The sequence below is a fragment of the Megascapheus bottae genome, chromosome 8 (genome assembly GCF_031878675.1).
Source record: "Megascapheus bottae isolate mThoBot1 chromosome 8, mThoBot2.hap1, whole genome shotgun sequence".
NCBI lineage: Eukaryota > Metazoa > Chordata > Mammalia > Rodentia > Geomyidae > Megascapheus > Megascapheus bottae.
Genome location: NC_143516.1, coordinates 69,309,257 through 69,331,231, shown reverse-complemented (window position 1 = coordinate 69,331,231; position 21,975 = coordinate 69,309,257). Strand labels below are relative to the sequence as shown.

Here is a 21,975-nt window from a genome sequence, read left to right as displayed (position 1 = left end):
GTGTATGACAAACCCACAGCTAGCATTACACTTAATGGTGAAAAAAATCTTTCTTCTAAAGTCAGGAATGAGACAAAGATGCCCACTCTCTCCACTCCTCTTTAACATAGTATTAGAATTCCTAGCCAGAGCAATAAGGCAAGAAACAAGCATAAAGGGGATCCAAATATGGAAAGACCAAGAAACACACAAATTAAAGAAAATTTGGACAAATGGAACTGCGTTAAATTGCAGAGCTTCTGTATGGCAAAGGACATAGCTAGCAAGTTAAATAGAAAGCCCAGAGAGTTGGAGAAGATTTTCAGTAGCCATAAAACAGACATAGGCCTCATATCTAAAATATACCTACAGCTCAAAAAAATTGAATCTCTCAAAAACAAATCCTCTGAGAAACAACCATCCCATTAAAAGGTGGGCTAAAGACTGAAAGTCAGACTCCTCTGAAGAGGAATAAGAATGAGGAATATAAAGAAATGCTTGACATTTCTGGCCATAAAAGAAATGCAAATCAAAACAACTTGGAGATTCCACCTCACTCAAGTTAGAGTGGTCATTATCAAGAAATCCAATAACCACAGATGTGAGGCTGGCTTGGATCTTCAGATCTCAGTCTCTTGAGGCCCATGTGTAGCATGGATTGAAGGTGTGAGCCACCAGCACTGAACCAGACACTGTACCAATCTTAACTTTTTTAAATACTCATAGTAACTTCATTAAGAAGAGACAGTTGCATTACTGTTTTGTAGAAAAGGAAATTGAAGTACAAGTAAGTTGAGTTCAGTTGTACATACCTCAGGAGTGGCAGAGCCTCTTCTTAGCTCTAACCCACAAGCCTTGCTAAATGCATGAAAAACATTCTCCATTTTCTACCCTTTGCCCTCAGTATCCCACCATGGCCCAAATTAATTAGCCATGTTTGACATGTACCTAGTCATTCCAGTGCCAGCTTTCCATGTACTTCCTTGAAACTTGCAGAAACCAATATTCAGGAAGAGAGCCTCAGATACATATACGTTCTGTCATAAGTCCATTTCGTACCCTTTTTATAGAGGTAGGAAAAGGATCAGAACAGCAGGTCCAACTTGAGAGCAAACAACTTCCTGTATCTACAGGAAGTGGGTTTCAAGTTCCTTGGATGAGCTACAAACTTCTTTCAAGTTCAAGGTGCTGTTCTTCCAGTAGGTCTGCCAGGACTGACTAAAAAGGCCTTGAAGTTACTAGTGGAACAAACTAACACATATGGACATTATTTACATTCTCATATTGTAGCTAGCTGTCGCTACCTTAATGTTAGGGAAACTAAGATGATTGAAAAGGTGTAATTAAAATTTCAAAGGAAGCATATGTCTTACCAGTTTTCCATGGAGTTGATACTTAGAGAATCTCTGCTGACAAGCTATTGCCAAATAAAGACCCTGTTGAGATTTGTCTAACAGACTGGCCTGGTTGTAATTATTCCATTAATTGTTTAAATGCAAGTAAATACTATTAAGGATCTTGAAAAAATGTTTTCTCTTAAATATGCTAAACCTTCCCTCTTGTCCTGTTATTTCTGTTCTAAATTTGCTTAATAAATCCTCTTTTGATAAGTGGTATAAAAATAAGTTTTATAGCTAGTGCTGTTGGCTCATGACTGTAATCCTAACTACTCAGGAGACTGAGACCTGAGGATTACAGTTTGAAGCCAGCCTGGGGACAAAATGTCCTTAAGATGCTTATCTCCACAAAAGCCAGCAGTGGAGGTAGGGCGCACACACACACACACACACACACACACACACACACACACACACACACACTTTTACCCAAACTGTTGTGGACTTATAAAAATATGTGGAATAATTACTGGAGTCTCCATAAAAGTGATGAATGTATTTGTGCTTTTGAAGAAGATAAGATCTCACTGCATCCATATTTGCTGTGCAAATAAACAGCGCAACAAAATAGAAGTAAAAGTGAGAACTTTCACCAGTATAAACAGTTTATACTTTAGATGGGCTATCTACCTTGGATATATAAATCTAGTCTTGAACACTACAGTAACTCATATACGCTTAGGGGGAGTGGCCTTAATGTAATTCTTTCTCCTGCTTGCCAAGGCCTGAGCTTAAAAGCTCCTCATTTATGTAATCCACATAGAAATCCCTGGAACTTCAGACATGATCATGGACAGGCTAGCTGTTATGTGTCATGACAAAATCTACTCCCAGACACTTCAGGTTCTGGCCTGGGAAAATAAGTAGGAACAAAAAATGTAAGTGCCAATAAGAGAGAAGTGAGCTTGATCAAGATACATTGTATTCATACATTCATATATTACATTGCGGCCTCTTTGTACATCAGCTTAAAGATAATAAAGAAGACAATTAAGGGCTGGGAATTTGGCCTACTGGTATAATACTTGCTTAGCATACACAAAGACCTGGATTTGATTCGTTGGTACCACATACATAAAATTTTTTAATAATTTTATGAATGAGAAATGAGTGTTGTTTCCTTATAAACCAAAAAAAGTTCCTAGAGCTCTTCCTGTTTCAAGAAGAGAACAACTTGCTCCTTAGATACCTTGTTCATTGCAAACTTCAGCCTAATTATCGTATTCACTTAGCCAGATTGCAAAGGTATTTCTAATGCACATTGCTCCAGAACTTTTTAATCTGGATTTTACACAGGGCCAACTTGATACTGAGCTATCACTTGACACCTATTAAAGGAAGCATTCCATGCTGCTTTAGAAATGGTAACAAGTGAAGATCTTCTCCCACTCTGTAGGCTTTCTAGTTAGTTTGCTAGCTATGTCCTTTGCCATCCAGAAGCTCTACAGTTTAATGCAGTCCCACTTATCAGCCTTTCTCTGATTTATTGTGTTTCTTGGTCCTTATTAAGAAAGTTTCGACCATGCCAATGAGACCTAGTGTATCTCCGATTCTTTCTTTCTTTCAGTGTATTTCCTTTTACTTCGAGGTCTTTGATCCATTTGGAGTTAATCCTAGTGCAGGGTGACAAAGAAGGAGCCAACTTTAGTTTTCTGCAGGTGCTTAACCAGTTCTGCCAGCAACATTTGTGAGGCCTCATATCTGAAATATATCAACAGCTCAAAAAATTGAATCACTCCAAAACTAATCTCCAAAGAAACAGCCATCCCATTAAAAGATGGGCCAAAGACTTAAAGAGAGTCTTCTCTGAAAAAGAAATAAAAATGACCTATAGACACACGAAGAAATGCTCAACATTTCTGGTCATAAAAGAAATGCAATTCAAAACAACTCTAAGATTCTATCTCACTCCAGTTAGAATGGCCAGGATCAAGAAATCTAATAATAACAGATGCTGGAGGGGATGTGGCCAGGAGGGATCACTACTACACTGTTGGTGGGAGTGCAAACAGGTTCAACCACTATGGAAAGTAGTATGGCAGTTCCTCAAAAAACTAAGTATAGAACTCCCCTATGACCCAGAAATTCCACTACTTGGCATTTACCCAATTGTCCAGAAACAAGGACATACTAAATCCACAAGCACAACGATGTTCATTGCAGCACTATTTACCATAGCAAAGATATGGAACCAACCCAGATGTCCCTCAGTCGATGAGTGGATCAACAAGATGTGGTATTTATACACAATGGAATTCTATGCTGCTGTCAGAAAGAACAATATTGCTCCATTTGTAAGGAAATGGAAAGACTTAGAAAAAAATCATATTAAGTGAAGTAAGCCAGACTCAAAGGAATATAGGCTAAATGGTTTCCCTCATTTGTCACAATCAGTAGAAACCTTGGGCTCTCCTAGCAGAGATTCACAATAGAACACAATCTAGATACATAAGGCCATATAGTATGACACAAAATGTAAGGACCTCCAGGATATAAAAACAAAGCCACATAATGAGTGATTGTTATCCTTAATGTACTATTTATTTCTCATCTGTCTTGCTGTCCCTTGGTTATCTCATATGGTTACAATATTTTACCTTGTTATCTGATACATTTTATCTATGCTTAATTGGATATTTGAAATAGGAGAGGGAAGGGGGGAAATCAAGTTGTGCTGGGGGGCGGGGGGAGGAGGGGAGGGAAATGGGGACCATGGCATGAGAAAGGGTATCAATATTTGTGAAGTAATGTACCTTCTATCTAATGAATATAATGTAACCCATCTATTAATTACAATAAAAAATATATGAAAAAAAGAAATGGTAACAAGTACCATTTCTCCTATGCATTACCCCACCCCTGGGCAAAACCTGTACTTCTAAATACTTACTTTGCCCATATACTATACTTGTTAATACACTATAAAGTCAGCCATCCATACATCTGCATTACTATGGGTCTGATCATTAATTGTGTGCAGACTTCTTTGCTAATTGCAATGGTAATGTGTTGGTAATTACAATGATGGATTTGTCCTCTCATAATACTGTTAGACTACAAATCTAATGCAGGCTTCAAATGTGATGTCATGTTGTGGAACAGGAATATGTCTCCAGACAAGTAAAAGAGCAGGTGAGCAGAAGAGTTTCAAATTCCCTCTTGCTTGAAGTGATTTTCCACACCAGTCTAGATGACGGCAACTTATCCTATGGTGGAGGCTGTGACCCCTCAGGGATTGTTTGGCAGTATTCATCATCCATGCAAGTGGGCAGCGCTGTATTAAGATATGTTGATGAAATGGAGTTTTTCAGTGACTGTCTTCCAAGTACTATTAGAGGCAACTAAGAATGATGGTTTCCGTACAAGAATCACCTCTGCCTAAGATAGATAAAGGATAGATGTCCGAAACAACAGGGAAACTCCAGAAAAATGAGTGAGTATGGGAAAGTGAAGCATAGAATAATAAAGCAGAGTAGCAGATTGTGATAGAAATAATGCATCTCCCCCCACTGCCTCTCCCTCTACATCGCTTGGCTACAGCTGTCAGGATAATTCATAATTCAATTAAAATAATAAAGATTTGCCATGCACCCATGACTTACACTTAGAAGTAAGAAAACTTGGTATTTAAAACTACACAGAAAACTTTCTAAGTGGTCTCTCGTTTTTTATAACTACATCAGGTTTTCTAAAGCCAGTCTTTTTTTCTTTTATCTTTTAGTAGTAGAGGGAATTGAACTCAGGGACCTGTCTTATTTGGTATGCTACCATTTAAGGCATATCCCTAGCTCTTTTGGCTTTTGTTATTATTGAATTGGCCTGCTTATGTGTCACATATGTGGTATGATAAGTGCATGACACTGCATCCATCTTTTCATTCACATGGGGATTCACATTTATGCCCAGGTTGGTCTTGAACTATGATTTTCCTGAACCCTTGCTCCAAGGTAGTTCAGATCACATATGGAAGCCACCAGAATCTGGCTGTTTGCAATCTATTTTTAATGGTTCAAATGAACAACAGCCTGAGGAACTCATTAAATTAATTCAATATAAACTATAAGAAGGTCCTTCATCTTACTCAGTTTAAGAGTACACTTGATTTATAGCATGACTAGTCCTGAATGATTTTTATGGATGACTAGAAACAATTAGATATAAAAGGAAATATCCAAGAAGACTGACAGATTTCCCAGTGGATATAATTATTTATGGAATTAATAATAAAATGATTAAAATAAATTATACTTCATATATTTGAAATTTCTTAGCCATCTACACATTCAAAATTGTAGAATACTTCAACTGCTTCTTCCATTTAGAAAATGTCATTAATGGAATATTGTTACAGAACCATTGATGCATGTACTTTCAGAACACATTCTTGATTACTGTCATCAATTGCAATGAAAGCAACTGTGGCCTTTTATTTGTACTGGTATGTTCTGTTAATAGGATCCTCTGTCAATTTTGGGTTAGAATTTTTGTCGCTTCTGTTTTTCTGTGTGAGCTTTTTGACTCAGTCTCAACAACAGGTACTGAAAGCTTCTGTTCAGTAAACACAAAATCATACATATGATAGGAACAGACAGATGTATGTGTTTTCCTACCTCTAAAAAATTACCAAAGCATATTTTTGCTTCCAGAGAGTACATTAACACCAATAGCAGGTACTATAGTCATGGGAAAAATATGTGATATGAGGTAATAAAATACACTTTGGTATTTATAAAGAAAGAAAAAAGAATGTCATGGGCAGGAGAGGAGGAAGACAAATCTAAGTTTTGAGTCAAAGTGACTTCCTTTTTTTAGGAGGTCTGGAAGGAAAGTGGCACGGGGGAATCATGGGAATTTCTCCCTCTTCTGATGGCATATGCTCCGTAACAAAGCTTAGAGGATCGAGTCAAAACGACAGTATGTGCTTCCTGCTGCATTCCAATACTACTGGTCCATCACCTGTCTTATTCTGAAATCTATGATTTCTGAGGTGTTTATTTCTTCTGAGTCATGCCCACGATTTTTAAAAGCTACCAGCCAGCAGAATGCAACTCTGACAACTCAGCATCTGAGATTCTCAAGGTTTGGATTGTCCAAAACACAGTTTCTGCTTTCCTCATGACTGAAGAAATAAAACACATGCTGTGTTTTTGCTTCTTCTCTGGGCTTTCTATTTGCTCCAAAACACATCATATTTCAGGACTATACCTTAAAAACGCTCTGAAGAAATGATGAAGAATTTAATTGGTTGCCTAGGACTCATGCCTGAAATCCTAGCTATTCAAGAGTCTGAGATATGAGGATTGCAGTTTGAAACCAGGCAGGGAAGGAAAGTCAATGATACTCTTTATCACCAGTTAACCACCAAGAAGCTAGATAGAGCTGTGGCTCAAGTGGTAGAGCTCCAGCCTTCAGTGAGAAAGCTGAGAGTGTAAGGCTCTGAATTTAAGCCCCTGTACAGCACAAAAAAATGTAGAATATAATGAATATCTCACTCTTGCTCTCCCTGCTTCTCTTCCTCTCTCCCTCCCTCCTTCCCTCTTTCTTACCTTTTCCCATGTTATCCTGTTTTAAAGAACAATGTCATATGAAAAAAAATATCCTATCATTCTAGTAAAAAGAGAAGAGAGGACTGAGAGAATGATCTAGTGCTAGAGTGCTTGCCTAGCATGCATAAAGCCATGGGTTCCATTCTTCAGTACCACATAAACAGAAAAAGCCAGAAGTGATGTTGTGGCTCAAGTGGTAGAGTACTAGCCTTGAGAAAGTTCAAGGACATTGCCCAGGCCTGAGTTCAGCCTTGAGACTGGTGAGAGGGGATGGGGAGAGGAAGAGGGAGGGGTGGGAGGTGCTATTGAATAACCCTAGATGAAAATAAAATTAGCCTGTGGTATAATGATAGGAAGTAAATTCATTGATTACTGAGATTAACCAAAGTACGTTCACACTGACATTGTCATATTTTACAGTAGGAAGGAAGCTATTCGCCCCTTTATGGCAATTAGTGTCAATACAGTAAAGTAGGCACCCCAAAAATCACTAGCCAATTAACTTATTCCAATTTTTCCCATATAGCTAGCTCCTTTTCAGAATTTGTAATTTAATGGGTTAATAAGTCTGTGCTAATTGGGTTTTGCTAAACTTGAAGCCATGCACCAAAGGTAAATTCGGGCTTCAGTGAGGCTTGCACCAGTAGAGGAATGAGAACACTGATTAATCAGTTTGTCAAGTGAGGTTACATGGGCAGAACCATCGCACCTCATTTTGTGCATTTCTGCATGTAGGATTTATTCCGCAATAGCTTTTAAACAGATGGACGATGTAGAATACAGTGTTCTTATTGATATTCTTTGTGTTTGTGATATTTGACCTTCACTCATAAAGTGAATCCCTGAGAAATAGAACATTCATAAATAAACTAAATCTGGGCAAATACCCTAAACAAAAGAGAACCAAAAAGATTTGTCAGTAATCGAATATCAGTGGCTCACACCTGTAATCCTAGCTGATCAAGAGCAGGAAATTTGGGGATTACAATTCAAAGCCAGCCAGAACAGGAAAGTTCCTAAGGCTCTTATCTCTAATTAACCAGCAAGAGAGCCCAGAGGAAACCAGAGTTACTTGTGGTTCAGTGTTAGAGCATCAGTCTTAAATGAAAAAGCTAAAGGACAACTTCTAGGACCCAAGTTCAAGCCTCAGTACCAGCACAAAAAAGGGGTGAATCTGTCAGTAAAAGAGCAATTTATTTGGCTACAAGAAAAGTTGTAAGGTCAAATAACTCCCAAAACTGAGAAGTAAAATGTTCTGAAAGTGTTTCAAGAGCCTATCTAGTCCTGACCTGACCCTACCTCTAAGCAGTGCAAAAGCCATCATAAGTTTTGTTGCAGGTGTCTCCTGAGCCCAGGAGAAAATATCAGTAATAGAAGAACAGGAAGATAGAGTTGCTTCATAGTTCACTTGGCTGGTATGTACAAGTTTCTAGAGCTCAGGGACTCTTGATGGAAATACACCATTTACTTCTTTTAAGAAATTTAATTTCTTCTTTCTTCTTTCTTGCCACCCCCTTTGGTCTCAGCACTGTCCCTGAGCTCTTCAGCTCAAGGCTAGAGCTCTACCATGTTGAACTACAGCACCGCTTCTGCTTTTTTAGTGATTAATTGGAGATTAGAGTCTCACAGACTGTCGTGCCTGGGTTGTCTTTGAACCACAGTTCTCAGATCTGCGCCTCCTGAGTAGCTAGGCTTACAAGTATGAGCCACTGGAATCTGGCAGATATTTAAATTTTTATAAGTAACTTGAATTTTAATATCAAAAATTGTATAAATAAAAAAGACCTGTTAGCTTTGCAGGTTTTATCATTACAAAACCAAAAGTTGGACTGAAACCAGACACTGGTATCTCATGTCTATAATCTTAGGTATTCAAGAGGCTGAGATCTGAGGATCCTAACCCAACTCAGGCAGAAAAGTTCCTGAGATTCACATCTCTAATTAACCACCATTGAGAGAGAGAGAGAGAGAGAGAGAGAGAGAGAGAGAGAGAGAGAGAGAGAGAGAGAGAGAGAGCTAGAAATAGAGATGTTGCTCACTGGTAAAGCAGCAGCCTTGAATGAAAAAAAAACAAGCATGAGTTCAAGCCCCAGTACCAGAAAAACAAACAAACAAGATTAGCCAGAGGTATAGCTAGAAATAGAGTGCTTTCTTAGCATGTATAAGGCCCTGGGTTGGATCCCCAGCACAAAAATAATGTAATAAAGTAATTCAGGCATCAGTATCTTGCACCTGTAACCCTACCTTCTCGGAAGGTTGAAAGCTGAGGATCACAGTTCAAAAAGAGCTGGGCAGGAAAGTCCATGAGATTCTTATTTCCAATTAACCAACAAAAAGCCAGAAGTAGAGCTGTAGCTCCAGTGTATAACACTAACTTAAAACATATAAGCTCAGGGATAGCACCCAGGCCCTGAGTTCAAGCCCCAGGAACCACACACACACACACACACACACACACACACACACACACACACACACACACACACAACGATAATAACATTAATAATAATAAAACCTTTATATGACCTGATTATATATCTGGAACAGTTTTAAATTATCTGTCATATAATTTGAAGGAAAACTCACCTAGTTCTTTGGAGCAAGAACTTGTAGGTTAATGAGTAGTAGGCAAATTAGTAGTTAGAACCAAATGAAAAACTAGGTTTAATTTCAGTAATTTTTGAGGCTTTTTTTAGTACTTCCATTTTGATCTAAATTGATCTTGTTAATTTGTGGTTATTTCTCAAAAAAAACCCCAGCAGAATAGATTAGCTGAGCTTAGTTCAAGTTGTAGCAACCTATTTTCAATGGCTCCATCTTGGAGTTTATGATTCAGAGGTTTAATTTCGACCTTGCGTTATTCATATCCAAATGTAAGTCTCAAATCAATTGAAGTCTGACTATATTTTGGCTAGGAAAGGAGGGAAAATTGCCTTCCCAGTAGAGGGAAAATGGATGAAGAATGAGCACTGTATATATGGGCTCCCCCACAGAGGGCTCCACTGTAGACTGGTCTCATGGACAGATGGTGTGTGGGGCATGTGTAGGGCAAAGCCTCTGACCTTCTCCATCCATGAGCTGCATGACACAAAACACCATCATAGAAGGGGCCACTTGGTGGCCACTTCACAAGGCAGAGTGTCACTAAACAGTTGCCAACCCATGTCTGAGTAATCTTGCATTGCCACTGTGAGCCGACAGAGGCTCAACTCCTCTGCAAAAGCAGGGCTGGCCCACTGTTGCCAATTCATAGAGCTTCTCTTCTCCCTGAGAAGAGTATATGCCCACTTCCTTTCCTGACCCCAAGGGACCTCAGCCTATGGCCCCATGGCCTGATCTTTCCTTTGTAACAAGATATAAAATCGTCATTTGGGATTTTGTGATTTTTTTCAAACTTGACATCTCTTGTATATTTCTCCAGAACTTCAGAGACAAGTGGCATGTAGCATGAAATAAATTCTTTATATATATGTGCATATATATATAAATATATATAGTGGGTATATATACTGATAGCTACATGGTCCTGGGACTTGAACTCAGTGCCTCAAACTTTTTTGCTCAAGGCTGATGCTCTACAACTTGAGCATCTTTTTTATTAGTTAATTGTAGAATCGAAAATGTCTCATGAATTTGTCTGCCTGGGCTGACTTCGAGCCAGATCCTCAAATCTCAGCTTCCTAACCAGTAGGATTTGAGGAATGAGCCACCAGTGCCCAGACAGACAAGGCCGCTTATCTTTTTTAAATATATTTTTATTGTTATTAATAGAAGGGTTACATTATATTCGCCAGATAAAAGGTGCATGACTTCACAAACATTGCTACCCTTTCTTATGTTTTTGTCCCCATTTCTCCCCCCCATCTTGTTTTCTGCCTTCCCTATCCTATTTCAAAGAAACATATATCCAATATATCAGACAACAAGATAAGATACTGTAACAACATGAGATAACCAAGGGACAACAAAAGAGATGAGAAATAACATAGTACATTAAGAACAACAATCACACATTATATGGCTTTTGTTTATATAAAGGCTGCTTATCTTTTAATAGACATAAAAAATTGAATGGATGACTTGAGGAAAAAGCCCAAGGACAGTGCTCAGATCCTGAGTTCCAGCCCCAGGACTGACAAAAAAAATTGAATGTATGAAACATGTATAGAGAAATTTGAAGAATTAAGTAGTAGGCAAAAGAAGGAAGATATACAGAGGCACTAAATATTGCTGGTGATACTCCAGGGAAGAATTCAGTCATCCCTATCTCCTTATGCCCATAGGCCAATGAGGGACAAGCTAGTATTCCTGGCTCAAGATATTCCCAACCATTGTTTCCCAAGGCAGACAGCATCTTGCCCCTTCATACCTCATTTGACCTGCCCTCCTCCCCATACCCCCTCTTCAAAGTGTGTGGTAAGCAGCCTTAAAGTTCTGTCACTGGCTCCCCACCTCTTCCATACAGGCTTGATTCTAAAAGTATCCAGGTATCTTCACATCCTGGGCCAAACATTCCTTTCAAGAAAGCCATTTAATCTTCCTCTAATACATTAATAGTACACAAATATTTGTGTTATTAATACTATTAATACTCTATCAATGAGCTATAATATTAATAATTCTATATTTGTGCAAGTTAAGTATGATATATGCATATATAATGATTAATATTGCTTATTATGTGTAAATATTAATTTAATATATTCATATAACATATAGTAATATAGTCCCATAGTATTACTAATGTACGAATGTATTAGTAATAGAATTTCTAATTTGGTAAATAGTATAACATTAAGAGTTAGATTGATAATAATATACGATGTCTCATAAGTCATGGCTATTAAGCTTATTTATAAGGATTTTTCCAATTTTTAAAGGGATAGCATATTAAAATATGATCTACTTGTATAAATGTTTTCCACATTCTTACATAAGTGGAGAACAAATCTATACCTTTATTGCATTTCTTTCATGGGTGCTATCCTTCTGAATTTGGCAGGAATTACAAGAGGAATTCATCTGACTGATGTCTTTCTTTACAACTTACAACCCAATTACCTCACAAATTCTCTTCCTACCAGTTTTATGAGAGGAGGCATGCTGGCTTGTTCACTTTATACCACTGTAACTAGATGCATAAAAAAGAAACAGCAAAAATAGATGCAACTCGGTTGTGTTTGTTGTCTAAATAACAACAGTCATTTCAATTTTATATATCTAATTAGCCACAGCTCTTCAGGAACTGGTGCAAATATCATGGGGTTTGTAATGTCAGTGTTTCATCTTCACGAAAGTGCTATTTGATGGCATAAAATTAAAATAAAAAAACAAACTATTAGTTGCAGCAGACAGCTTGTAAATTAGACAAAGGTCACTGTGTTTTAATGAACGGTGCCGTTAATGGGAAAACAACAAGAACATATGCTTTTAGTCACTCTGAATTTGTAACTGCTCTCCCAAATCAATTCATCTTTACCTACAAACACTTAAGTAACCAGAGAGTAAAATAAATTCATGAACAAAATTTAGGGAGGACAGGGTAGTACTGGGCCTCTCACTTTTACTTGCTATTTTTTACTCAGGGCTGCTGCTCTACCACTTGAACTATACCTCCACTTTTGGACGTTTTTGTGGGCCATGGGGCTTGAACTCAGCCTGGGCGCTGTTCCTGAGCTCTTCAGCTCTATCCTACTATCCTACTCTTGAGCCAAGCCCCGCTTTCTAGAAGTTAATTGGAGATAAGTCTCAGGTCCTTTTGTACCGGGGCTGGCTTCGAACCTTGATCCTCAGATCTCAGACTCCTGAGTAGCTAGGATTACAGGCGTGAGCCACTGCACCCGGCAACTTTTGGGCTTTTGGCTGGTTAAATGGAGAGAAGAGTCTCATGGACTTTCCTGGCATGACTGGCATAGAACTGTAACCTTCAGATCTCAGCCTCCAGAGTCACAAAGATTACAGGTACAAGTATCAACACCTGGCAAGACCCTAGATACAATTTGAATTCTCAGAAGAGATAGAACAATCATACTGATTAAAGCAAAATTGGCACAGTGGCATAGGAAGAGACTATCTTAGCATCTGTAAAGGAGAATTAATACTCCATGAGATGTCTCAATAGTATTCCAGCACATTCAGAAGTTGCTCTACCACTGCTTTTTTCGGGGGTTCTAAACTTCTATATGTGATTATATTTAGTCTTTAAGAGAAATGGGGCTTCCAGGCACTGGTGGCTGACACCTAAAATCCTAGGTACTAGGGAGACTGAGATGTGAGGATTGAAGTTCAAAGCCAGCCATGACAGAAAGTCTTTGTGACTCTTATGTCCAATTAACCATCAGAAAACTAGAAGTGGTGCTCAAAGTGGTAGAGTACTAGCTTAGAGCATAAAAAGCTCAGAGATAGTGCCCAGGCCAGAGTTCAAAATTATGTAAGGAGTGAAGAAGAAATGCTATAACTCCATAAAAACAGGTGATAAAAAATAATAAACACTGGATAAATCAAAGTGAAAGTCATGCATGAAAATATCACAGTGAAACTGTTCAATTATTGTACACTAATAAAAATGAGAGTAAAGAAAATAATTATCTTTGCTTTTGGTTCTTTCCCAAGCCATGCTTGTAGGGGCTTCAGCAGGGAAAGAGTGAACCTTCATTGTATTTTTTCTAAATAGATCAAATATTTCGAATGTCTTTAAGTAACCTCTTCAGTGGCTCTTTAAGTAGAATTCAGCTAGAACCAGAGAGCTATTTCATCCCGAGGTGCAGCAATAAAGGCAGCAGTATTCATCTGTGGTTGGTCCAGAGAGCCTGTATTCAGATTCATTTCAATTAAACATCACAGGTTTTTAACTTATTTGAAAGTAAAGAGACTTCATTCAAAAGGTGATGGAGAAAGCACCACTAAACCAACCACAGCCAGATCAGAACCAGACTTGCAAAACACCTTTCCTTTCTGCTAAATCCATCCATGGCTTTGTCACTAATTTCTCTGATTTTATCTGCACACTCTGGCATATGTGTGAGTACTTAGTTCTGCACAATTTTATCACCTGGGGAGATTTGTATAGTGAACAGGAGAGTCAACAGTCTCCACAATTCCATTGCACTGCTTTCTCCTCTTCCTCCTCATCTTCTTTTCCTTCATTACCTTCCTACCTTTTCTCCTCTTATTTTTTCTTCTTCTCCCTTCCTTTCCTCCTCTTCTCCTTTTTCTTCTTCTTCCTTTGTTCCTTCCCACCTTCCCTCCTTCCTTCCCTCCCTCCATCCCTCTCTTCTTCCTCCTCTTCCTCCTCCTCCTCCTCCTCTTCCTCCTTCTCCTCCTTCTCCTCTTTCTTCATTCTGGCCTGTCAGTTTCCATAAGGTCTTTTCACTCAAGGCTGGAGCTCTTCCACTTGAGTCACAACTCCACTGCCAGATTTTTGCTGGCTAATTGGACATAAGAGTTTCAGACTTTTCTGTACAAGTTGGCTTTGCTTCTTACCACAGTCCTCACATCTTAGCCTCTGGAGTAGCTAGTAGTTAGTAGTACCCAACTTAAGTTGAACTTTTGACTTAAATTTCCTTCCCATTTGTTCATCCCTCCCCATCACCAGCCGAAATCGTACTAACCATTTGTCTCACACTTAATCACATTTCTTAAAGCTTCATCTCAGTTCAGTCCAAGAAATGTGATGCAAATGATGCATAACCTATTGGGGTTGCTATTTCATCACTTAATAATTCCCTCAGACTTTATCCAAGTTGTAAAAATAATTCATTCAGATGTATTGTTTTCATATATTTTATTGTAATTAATAGAAGGGTTACATTATATTCACCAGATAGAAGGTGTATTACTTCATAAACCTTGATACCCATTCTCATGTTTTGGTCCCCATTTCCTCCCCCCACCCCCACCTCTCATCTTGTTTTCCTCCCTTCCCTATCCTATTTCAAATAACCAAATAAACATATTTGTCATTTCATGGTAAGGATTTCACACGCACAGCTTGTTTAATATGTTCATTATCTGAGGTTTTTTCAGTCCGTCATTATTAGCAAATATTCTGTGAACATTCATGTACAGGTTTTGATAGAAGAATACATTTTTATTTCTCCAGCATGAATACCCAGAGTACCAGACCTGAGTTCTAGGGCAATTATAGGTTTAGTTTTATAAGAAATTTTCAGACTAGTTTTAGAGAGACTTTACTATTCTATTTCTGGCCCAGTAGTTTTCTCTTTTTTGTCATTACTTTAACCATTCATATTACTGCGTAGTAATATCTCGTCATGGTTTTGATTTGCTTTTCCAGTTGTTGAATATCTTTTCATATGGTTATTTAATGGATGTATATATCCATTTAGATGCCAATTCTGTCATTGAATCTTGTTTTTTAACTAATGAATTTTGGATGCTTGTTATGTTCTCTAGATACTAGTGCTTTGGCAAATATGTGGTTTGCAAATATTTTTGCCAAGTCTGTGATTTGTTTCCCATCCTCTTTACACAGGTTTTCTTTTTTTCAATGTTTATAAAAATTGATAACTATTTTATTTGTTTAATCTCTATAACACATAAATATAATTTAATATCTAGATAAAAATACAAAGATTATCAGGAAAATTCACTTTAAAAATTATAAAATGATACTACTACATACCTATCAGAGACCTTAATAATTTAAAAATGATATACCCACACACATGCATATTATATCATACATTTACATAGGTTTTCATAGAGGAAAAGTCTTTAATTTTTTTGGATTCCAAATTTTCCTTTTATTATTTGTGCTTTTGGGTGTCAAGTGTAAGCATACCTTGCATGGTCAAAATACCTAAAACTTTTCTATACTTTTCACTAAAAATATTCTTATTTTATGTTTACTATTTGAAATGCTTGATCTTTTTTTTCTTTTTTTGCCAGTCCTGGGCTTGAGCTCAGGGCCTGAGCACTGTCCTTGGACTTTCTCAAGGCTAGAGCTCTACCACTTGAGCCTCACTCAGCACCACTTCCGGCTTTTTTCTATGTATGTGGTACCGAGGAATCGAACACGGGTCTTCATGCATGCTAGGCAAGCACTTTAACCACTAGGCCAAACTCCCAGCCAAAATGCTTGATCTTTATAAATGATTTTTCTGAAAAGTTTGAGATATAAATTAGAATTCTTTCACAAGTTTTCCCTTCCTTTCTTTGACCCTCCCTGCAGAGATTTCGCTTTTTCTTTGTCTCTCTCTCTCTCTCTCTCTCTCTCTCTCTTGCCTCTGATAGCAGTGGTCAAATTTCTCCAGAATTCATTATTAAAAAACTCCTCTTTCTTTACTGAATTATTGGTGCACATTAATGGAAGTAAGTTCAGCATATTTATATGGCTCTATCCCTATCTATAGTGTAGTCCACTCTTCTGTATGTCTACATACATTCTAAATTATTGAAACCACATAGTAGACCTAACTATTTGCTAAAGCAATTACTTTGGCTTTTCTTTACTATTTTCTATAGGGATTTTAGATTTCTTTTTTCTGTTGTTGTTTTGTTTCGTGTCATCAGAATACTTTATTGAAGCCAAATAAATTAAGGATCAAGCAACTCAAGATCAGGGGCTCCATTTCAGCCCCTTACCCTGGGGATTGATAAGCAGCCTTTCCAAGTTGCTATTTGGGGCAAGAAAACAAAGCATAAGTTCTAGCTTTCCTTGGAAGTGGTTAAAATCAACTGGGACCTGATGTCACCGTGCTTAGTGACCGTACAAAACCCAATCACCTTGTTTTCACATTCTTAAAAGTCTATGTAACTTCGAATGTGGGTCTCAAAAATGATGATGTAACCTTGTTTCTTTAGATAGTATAAAATAAATCTAGTTTTATTTTCTCTCCAGAAATAAAGTTTTACTAAGGAATTTCTTTACATTTCCAGATCAATCTGGAATAGATTAACATCTTTATTTTGTTGAATATTCCAGTTCATGAACACAATTTTTCTCACCAATCTAGCACTTCTCATTTCTTGGATATTTGGTAATTTTCAGCATTTATACACTATGTATGTCTTGATAAGTATGTCTTACTTTTATTTGGAATTGTTGAAAATGATACTGTGGTTTCAACATGCTCATTGTTAGAAACATGACCGATGTGTTTTTTTTTTTTCATGCCAATCCTATATCCTACAACTAAGTTCACTTATTTCTTCTCACAGTATATTCGTTGGTTTCTAGGGGAAAATACTACCATTAGAATTTTTAAAAATTTTTTGCCAGTCTTGGCGCTTGAACTTAGGGCCTGAGCACTGTCCTTGGGCTTTCCTCAAGGCTAATGCTCTACCACTTGAGCCACAGCACCACTTCCTGCTTTTTCTATGTATTTAGTAGCAAGGAATCAAACCTAGGTCTTTGTGTATACTACCCAAGCACTCTGGCTTAACTTCCCTACAAACTTCCAGCCCCCAGCAATTTTCTTTTAAAGAATGAAAAGAAAAGGTTATACTGAAAAGGAAAAGAATAAATACTCTGTTGTCGAGTATAATGTTCTGGATCTATCAGTTAGTTCTACAAGTTACCTTGTTACTCAACTGTTCAATAAGTGTTCTACTTCCCTTTCTACAATTATCCCAGCAATCCTAAGAAAGGACAGTCCTGAAAGTCACAAACACAACTGCACATTTCTCTGCATCTCTTTTCAGCTCCACCAGTTGTTTCATAACAAAAGTGTGCTGACATTTTCCCTAATGTCTTTTTAAAACAAAAGGCACTCAGCATATTCCTGAACAGTGAGCAGTGAATGAATAATTGGCAGATCTACTTCATCCTACTTCACTGTCACAAAAGAAATATTGCAATGACCTTAATATACCCTTCTCCTAAACTATGGCTCTACACACTCACACACATATTTATGTCTGTGTGTATAATTATGTATACATATCTGTGTCATTGACTTTCATAAGAAAGAAACATTACTACATGTCAATGCCTATGGATGGAATCCACATCTTTTCTTAGGTACTGTTCACAACAAGTGCCAGATATCCTGTGATAAGTAGAAGTCAGGGGTTTAAAAAAAAAAAGAGACCAACCAGTGCAGGTGGAGACCCAGCTACATAAACATTTGGTATATAAACAAAAAGATTTTCTTGCTCATGGCTTGCACCTAATCCTAGCTACTCAGAAAGCTATAATCTGAGGGTTGATGTTGAGCTGTGGCTCAAATGATAGAGCCCTGTCTTTGAGCAAGAAAACTAAGAGAGTGCTGAGACCTGTAGTTCAAGCCAGCACACACACACACACACACACACACACACACACACACACACACACACACACACACACAATCTCATATCTTTATACCAATAAATGAATAGACTCAACTACTTGGGTGTGTGTTCAGAACAGGGCTGAAACTCTGAATTTATGAGGTAAGTATAATAACCACAGTTTTCATTATGTGTGCATAAATTGATCTTGCAGGTAGATTTAAGTCACCATGAATAGGCAGAGATGAGGTTAAACATTTGTTCCCCATCAGGAGAAATATTTATGGCACATATAACTAAGCAAGCCAGACACGGTGGCTCACGCCTGTAATCCTAGCTACTCAGGAGTCTGAGATCTGGGGATCAAGGTTCAAAGACAAGCCCAGGCACAAAAGGACCTGAGACTCTTATCTGCAAACCTCCAGAAAATGGGAAGTGGGGCTTGGCTCAAGGGTAGGGGTAGCCTTGAGCTGAAGAGTTCAGGGGTAGTGCCCAGGCCGAGATCAAGCCCCATGAACCACAGAAAGAAAGGAAGAAAGAAAGAAAGAAAAGAAAGACAGACAGGAAGGAAGGAAGGAAGGAAGGAAGGAAGGAAGGAAGGAAGGAAGGAAGGAAGGAAGGAAGGAAGGAAGGAGGGAGGGAAGAAAGGATGAAGGGAAGAAGGGAAGGAAGGAAGGAACAAAGGAATGGAGGAAGGAAGAGACATTTTCCTGAAACATGGAACAAGATGCCATTTTTTTTGTGCCAGTCATGGGGCTTGAACTCTGGGCCTCAGCACTGTCCTTATGCTAGGCTACCACTTGAGCCACAGCACCACTTCCAGCATTTTCTATCGAACCCAGGTCTTCATGCGTGCTAGGCAAGCAATCTACCACTAGACCAAACTCCCAGTTCAGCAAAATGCCATTTTTACAAACTTGATTATAGTTTTCCTTGCAAGAGTGAAGTGTGAGAGAGGAATAGATGGAAACTTACTTTCTATATTTGTATATTCTTTATACTTTCTACATTTTACCTGGAATAAATTTCTATATTTTTTACACATAGAAATATTTTGCTTCATTTCTATGTTGTATGGAAGCTTTAATAAATCTCAGGTATCACTTTTCCAATTAAGCCATTATAATTAAAATCCAATTCATAAACCTCACTCGATATAGCACACACTGAGTCGATCCTGGATTAAAAATTAAGGTAGGGAGATATTTTTAAAGACAAAACCAATTTTAATAAACTCTAGATCTGTTCCTCTAAGGACAAATGATGATTTTAAGCTCACTCCAGAGAGACTTTCCTTTTCCAAATTCTGTTTGGGTTCCATTTGCTGACTATTTAATGAGCCACTTTAGCTGGCCTTTCCCCAGGGTTCACTCACAACTCTTCCTAAATCATCTCAAAGTCATTTTGCTGGCGCAGGTGTTGTTTCGCAGGCAGCTGTGGCCAAAGGGCAGCATTATAATTAACAAGCTTCAAATCCAAAGACTCAGGGTCTCATTTCTGGCACTGAAATGTGTAAACTTCATGGTAAACTCATCTGCAACCTGTAGTTTTATAAGTTGATTTTGACATTGTAAGGGTGAAACAATATGATTCTAAATATTTACTTTTTTCTCAGGAACAACCGTTATATTTTTCTTTTTGTGACTGTGCTGAGGCTTGAACTCAGGGCCTGAGCATTGTCCCTGAGCTTTTTTTTTTTTTAATTGCCGGTCCTGGGACTTCTGGGCCTGGGCACTGTCCTTGAGCTTTCTCAAGGCTAGCATTCTACCACTTGAGCCACAACACCATTTCTGGCTTCTTCTGTGTATGTGGTGCTGAAGAATCAAACTCAGGGCTTCGTGAGCTAGTTGAGCACTCTACCACCAAGCTGTGCTCCCACCCTCTTCCCTGAGCTTTTTTGCTCAAGGCTAGTGCTCTACCACTTGAGACACAGTTCTACTTCCTGCTTTTTGATGGTTAATTGGTGGTTAATTTGGTAGTTAATTCCTGGTTGGGCTCGCTTTGAACCTTGATCCTCAGATCTCAGCTTCCTGAGTAGCTAGGATTACAGGTATGGCCAGCTATGAAAACAATTCTGTCAATACATACAGCAACAAAAAGCTCTGTCTTCCATAGAATTTGCAATTACATTTCAGAATATACCATTTCTTCTCAGGTAATTATTGTTTATGAATAGCTAAAGTTAACCATATACACTATATATTTCTGATAAGAGAGACTATTAATTAGTCCATACATCTGGTACTGAAAGTAACCGGTTTGCAATGAGTTGGTAAGTCAATGACAAATCTCATTTTATTACAGGTGATAGATACAATGAGGGTTTGATATCCTTCGGTTTCAGCATGATTTGGTCAAGAGATGTGTTTAACCTGCCAGGTGCTGCTTACCCATGCCTGAGATATGAGAATTGAAATTCAAATAGTGGCAGCCAGCCTTGAGTGAAAAAAAGCCAATGACCAGGACCCCTTTCTTAAGTTCAAGCCCCAGTATTGGCACCAAAGCTAAAAAGGAGATATTCTTTTGTTTGTTTCTTTGTTTTTTTTCTTTTTTATTGTAATTAATAGAAGGGTTACATCATATTCACCAGATAGAAGGTGCATAACTTCACACACATTGATACCCTTTCTCATGTCATGGGCCCCATTTCCCTCCCACCCTCCCCCAGCTCATGTTGATTTCCCCCCTTTCCTGTCCAATTTCAAATAACCAATTAAAAGACTATACTTTCAGGGATCATTTCTATAGTACGTCAAATAACCAATTAAGCACATATAAAATATATCAGATAAGAAGGTGAAATATTGTAACAATATGAGATAATCAAGGGATAGCAAAAGAGATGAGAGATAACAGTACATTAAGGACAACAATCACTCATTATATGGCTTTTGTTTCCTTTTTCTGGAGGTCCTTACATTTAGTGTCATACTATTTGGACTTATGTCTTCAGATTTTGTTCTATTGTAAATCTCTGCGAGGAGAACCCAAGTTTTCTACTGATTATGACAAATGAGGGAGACTATTGGGCTATGTTCCTTTGAGTCTGGCTTACTTCACTTAATAGGATTTTTTCTAAGTCTTTCCATTTCCTAACAAATGGGCAATGTCATTCTTTCTGACAGTAGCATAGAATTCCATTGTGTACAAATACCACATCTTGTTGATCCACCCATCAACTGAGGGACATCTGGGTTGGTTCCATATCTTTGCTATGGTAAATAGGGCTGCAATGAACATTGTTATGCTAGTGGATTTAGTATGTCCTTGTTTCTGGACGATTGGGTAAATGCCAAGTAGTGGAATTGCTGGGTCATAGGGAAGTTCTACATTGAGTCTGAAATGGAGATAGTCTTATCTGAAGACATTAACAAGTAGATGTCTTAAGCAAAGTGTGTGAATGCCCCTATCCACAGACTTTCTTATAATGCTTCTCGCTGACAAATCCTATCTGATGTTGTAGGAGTTCGTGATGATTGTCGTCTTTGGTTTGGAGTTCATCATTCGAATCTGGTCTGCAGGTTGCTGTTGTCGATACAGAGGATGGCAAGGAAGATTGAGGTTTGCTCGAAAGCCCTTCTGTGTTATAGGTGACTATCAAAGTTCCACATATGTGGATTTATGACACTGCCTACTTTTCTTCTGTCTCCTTATTGCAATGTTTAATCAGTATTACAAGCTAACATCCATAAGTCCTCACTAAGTCCTTTTGTGTTTAAAAATGTTCACTCAATCCTTATTACAACGCTATGAGTATTTTTTGTCATCCTCATTTTACAGATATGAAAACTGAGGCAAATATAGGCAGAGTACGTTAC

At 38.0% G+C, this 21,975-nt stretch overlaps 1 protein-coding gene and 1 pseudogene across 2 annotated transcripts in view; both read left to right on the top strand.

Moving 5' to 3' along the window:
* Window positions 1–21,975, top strand: part of Kcnq5 (potassium voltage-gated channel subfamily Q member 5) — a 524,085-nt gene that overhangs the window by 362,304 nt on the left and 139,806 nt on the right. For both annotated transcript variants that reach the window (XM_090338552.1, XM_090338551.1), the window contains exon 3: window positions 21,621–21,747. In XM_090338552.1, the coding sequence (XP_090194678.1) occupies window positions 21,621–21,747 (127 nt within the window). The remainder of the gene's footprint in view (window positions 1–21,620; window positions 21,748–21,975) is intronic.
* On the top strand, window positions 20,875–20,975 carry LOC150060128 (small nucleolar RNA U3; annotated as a pseudogene).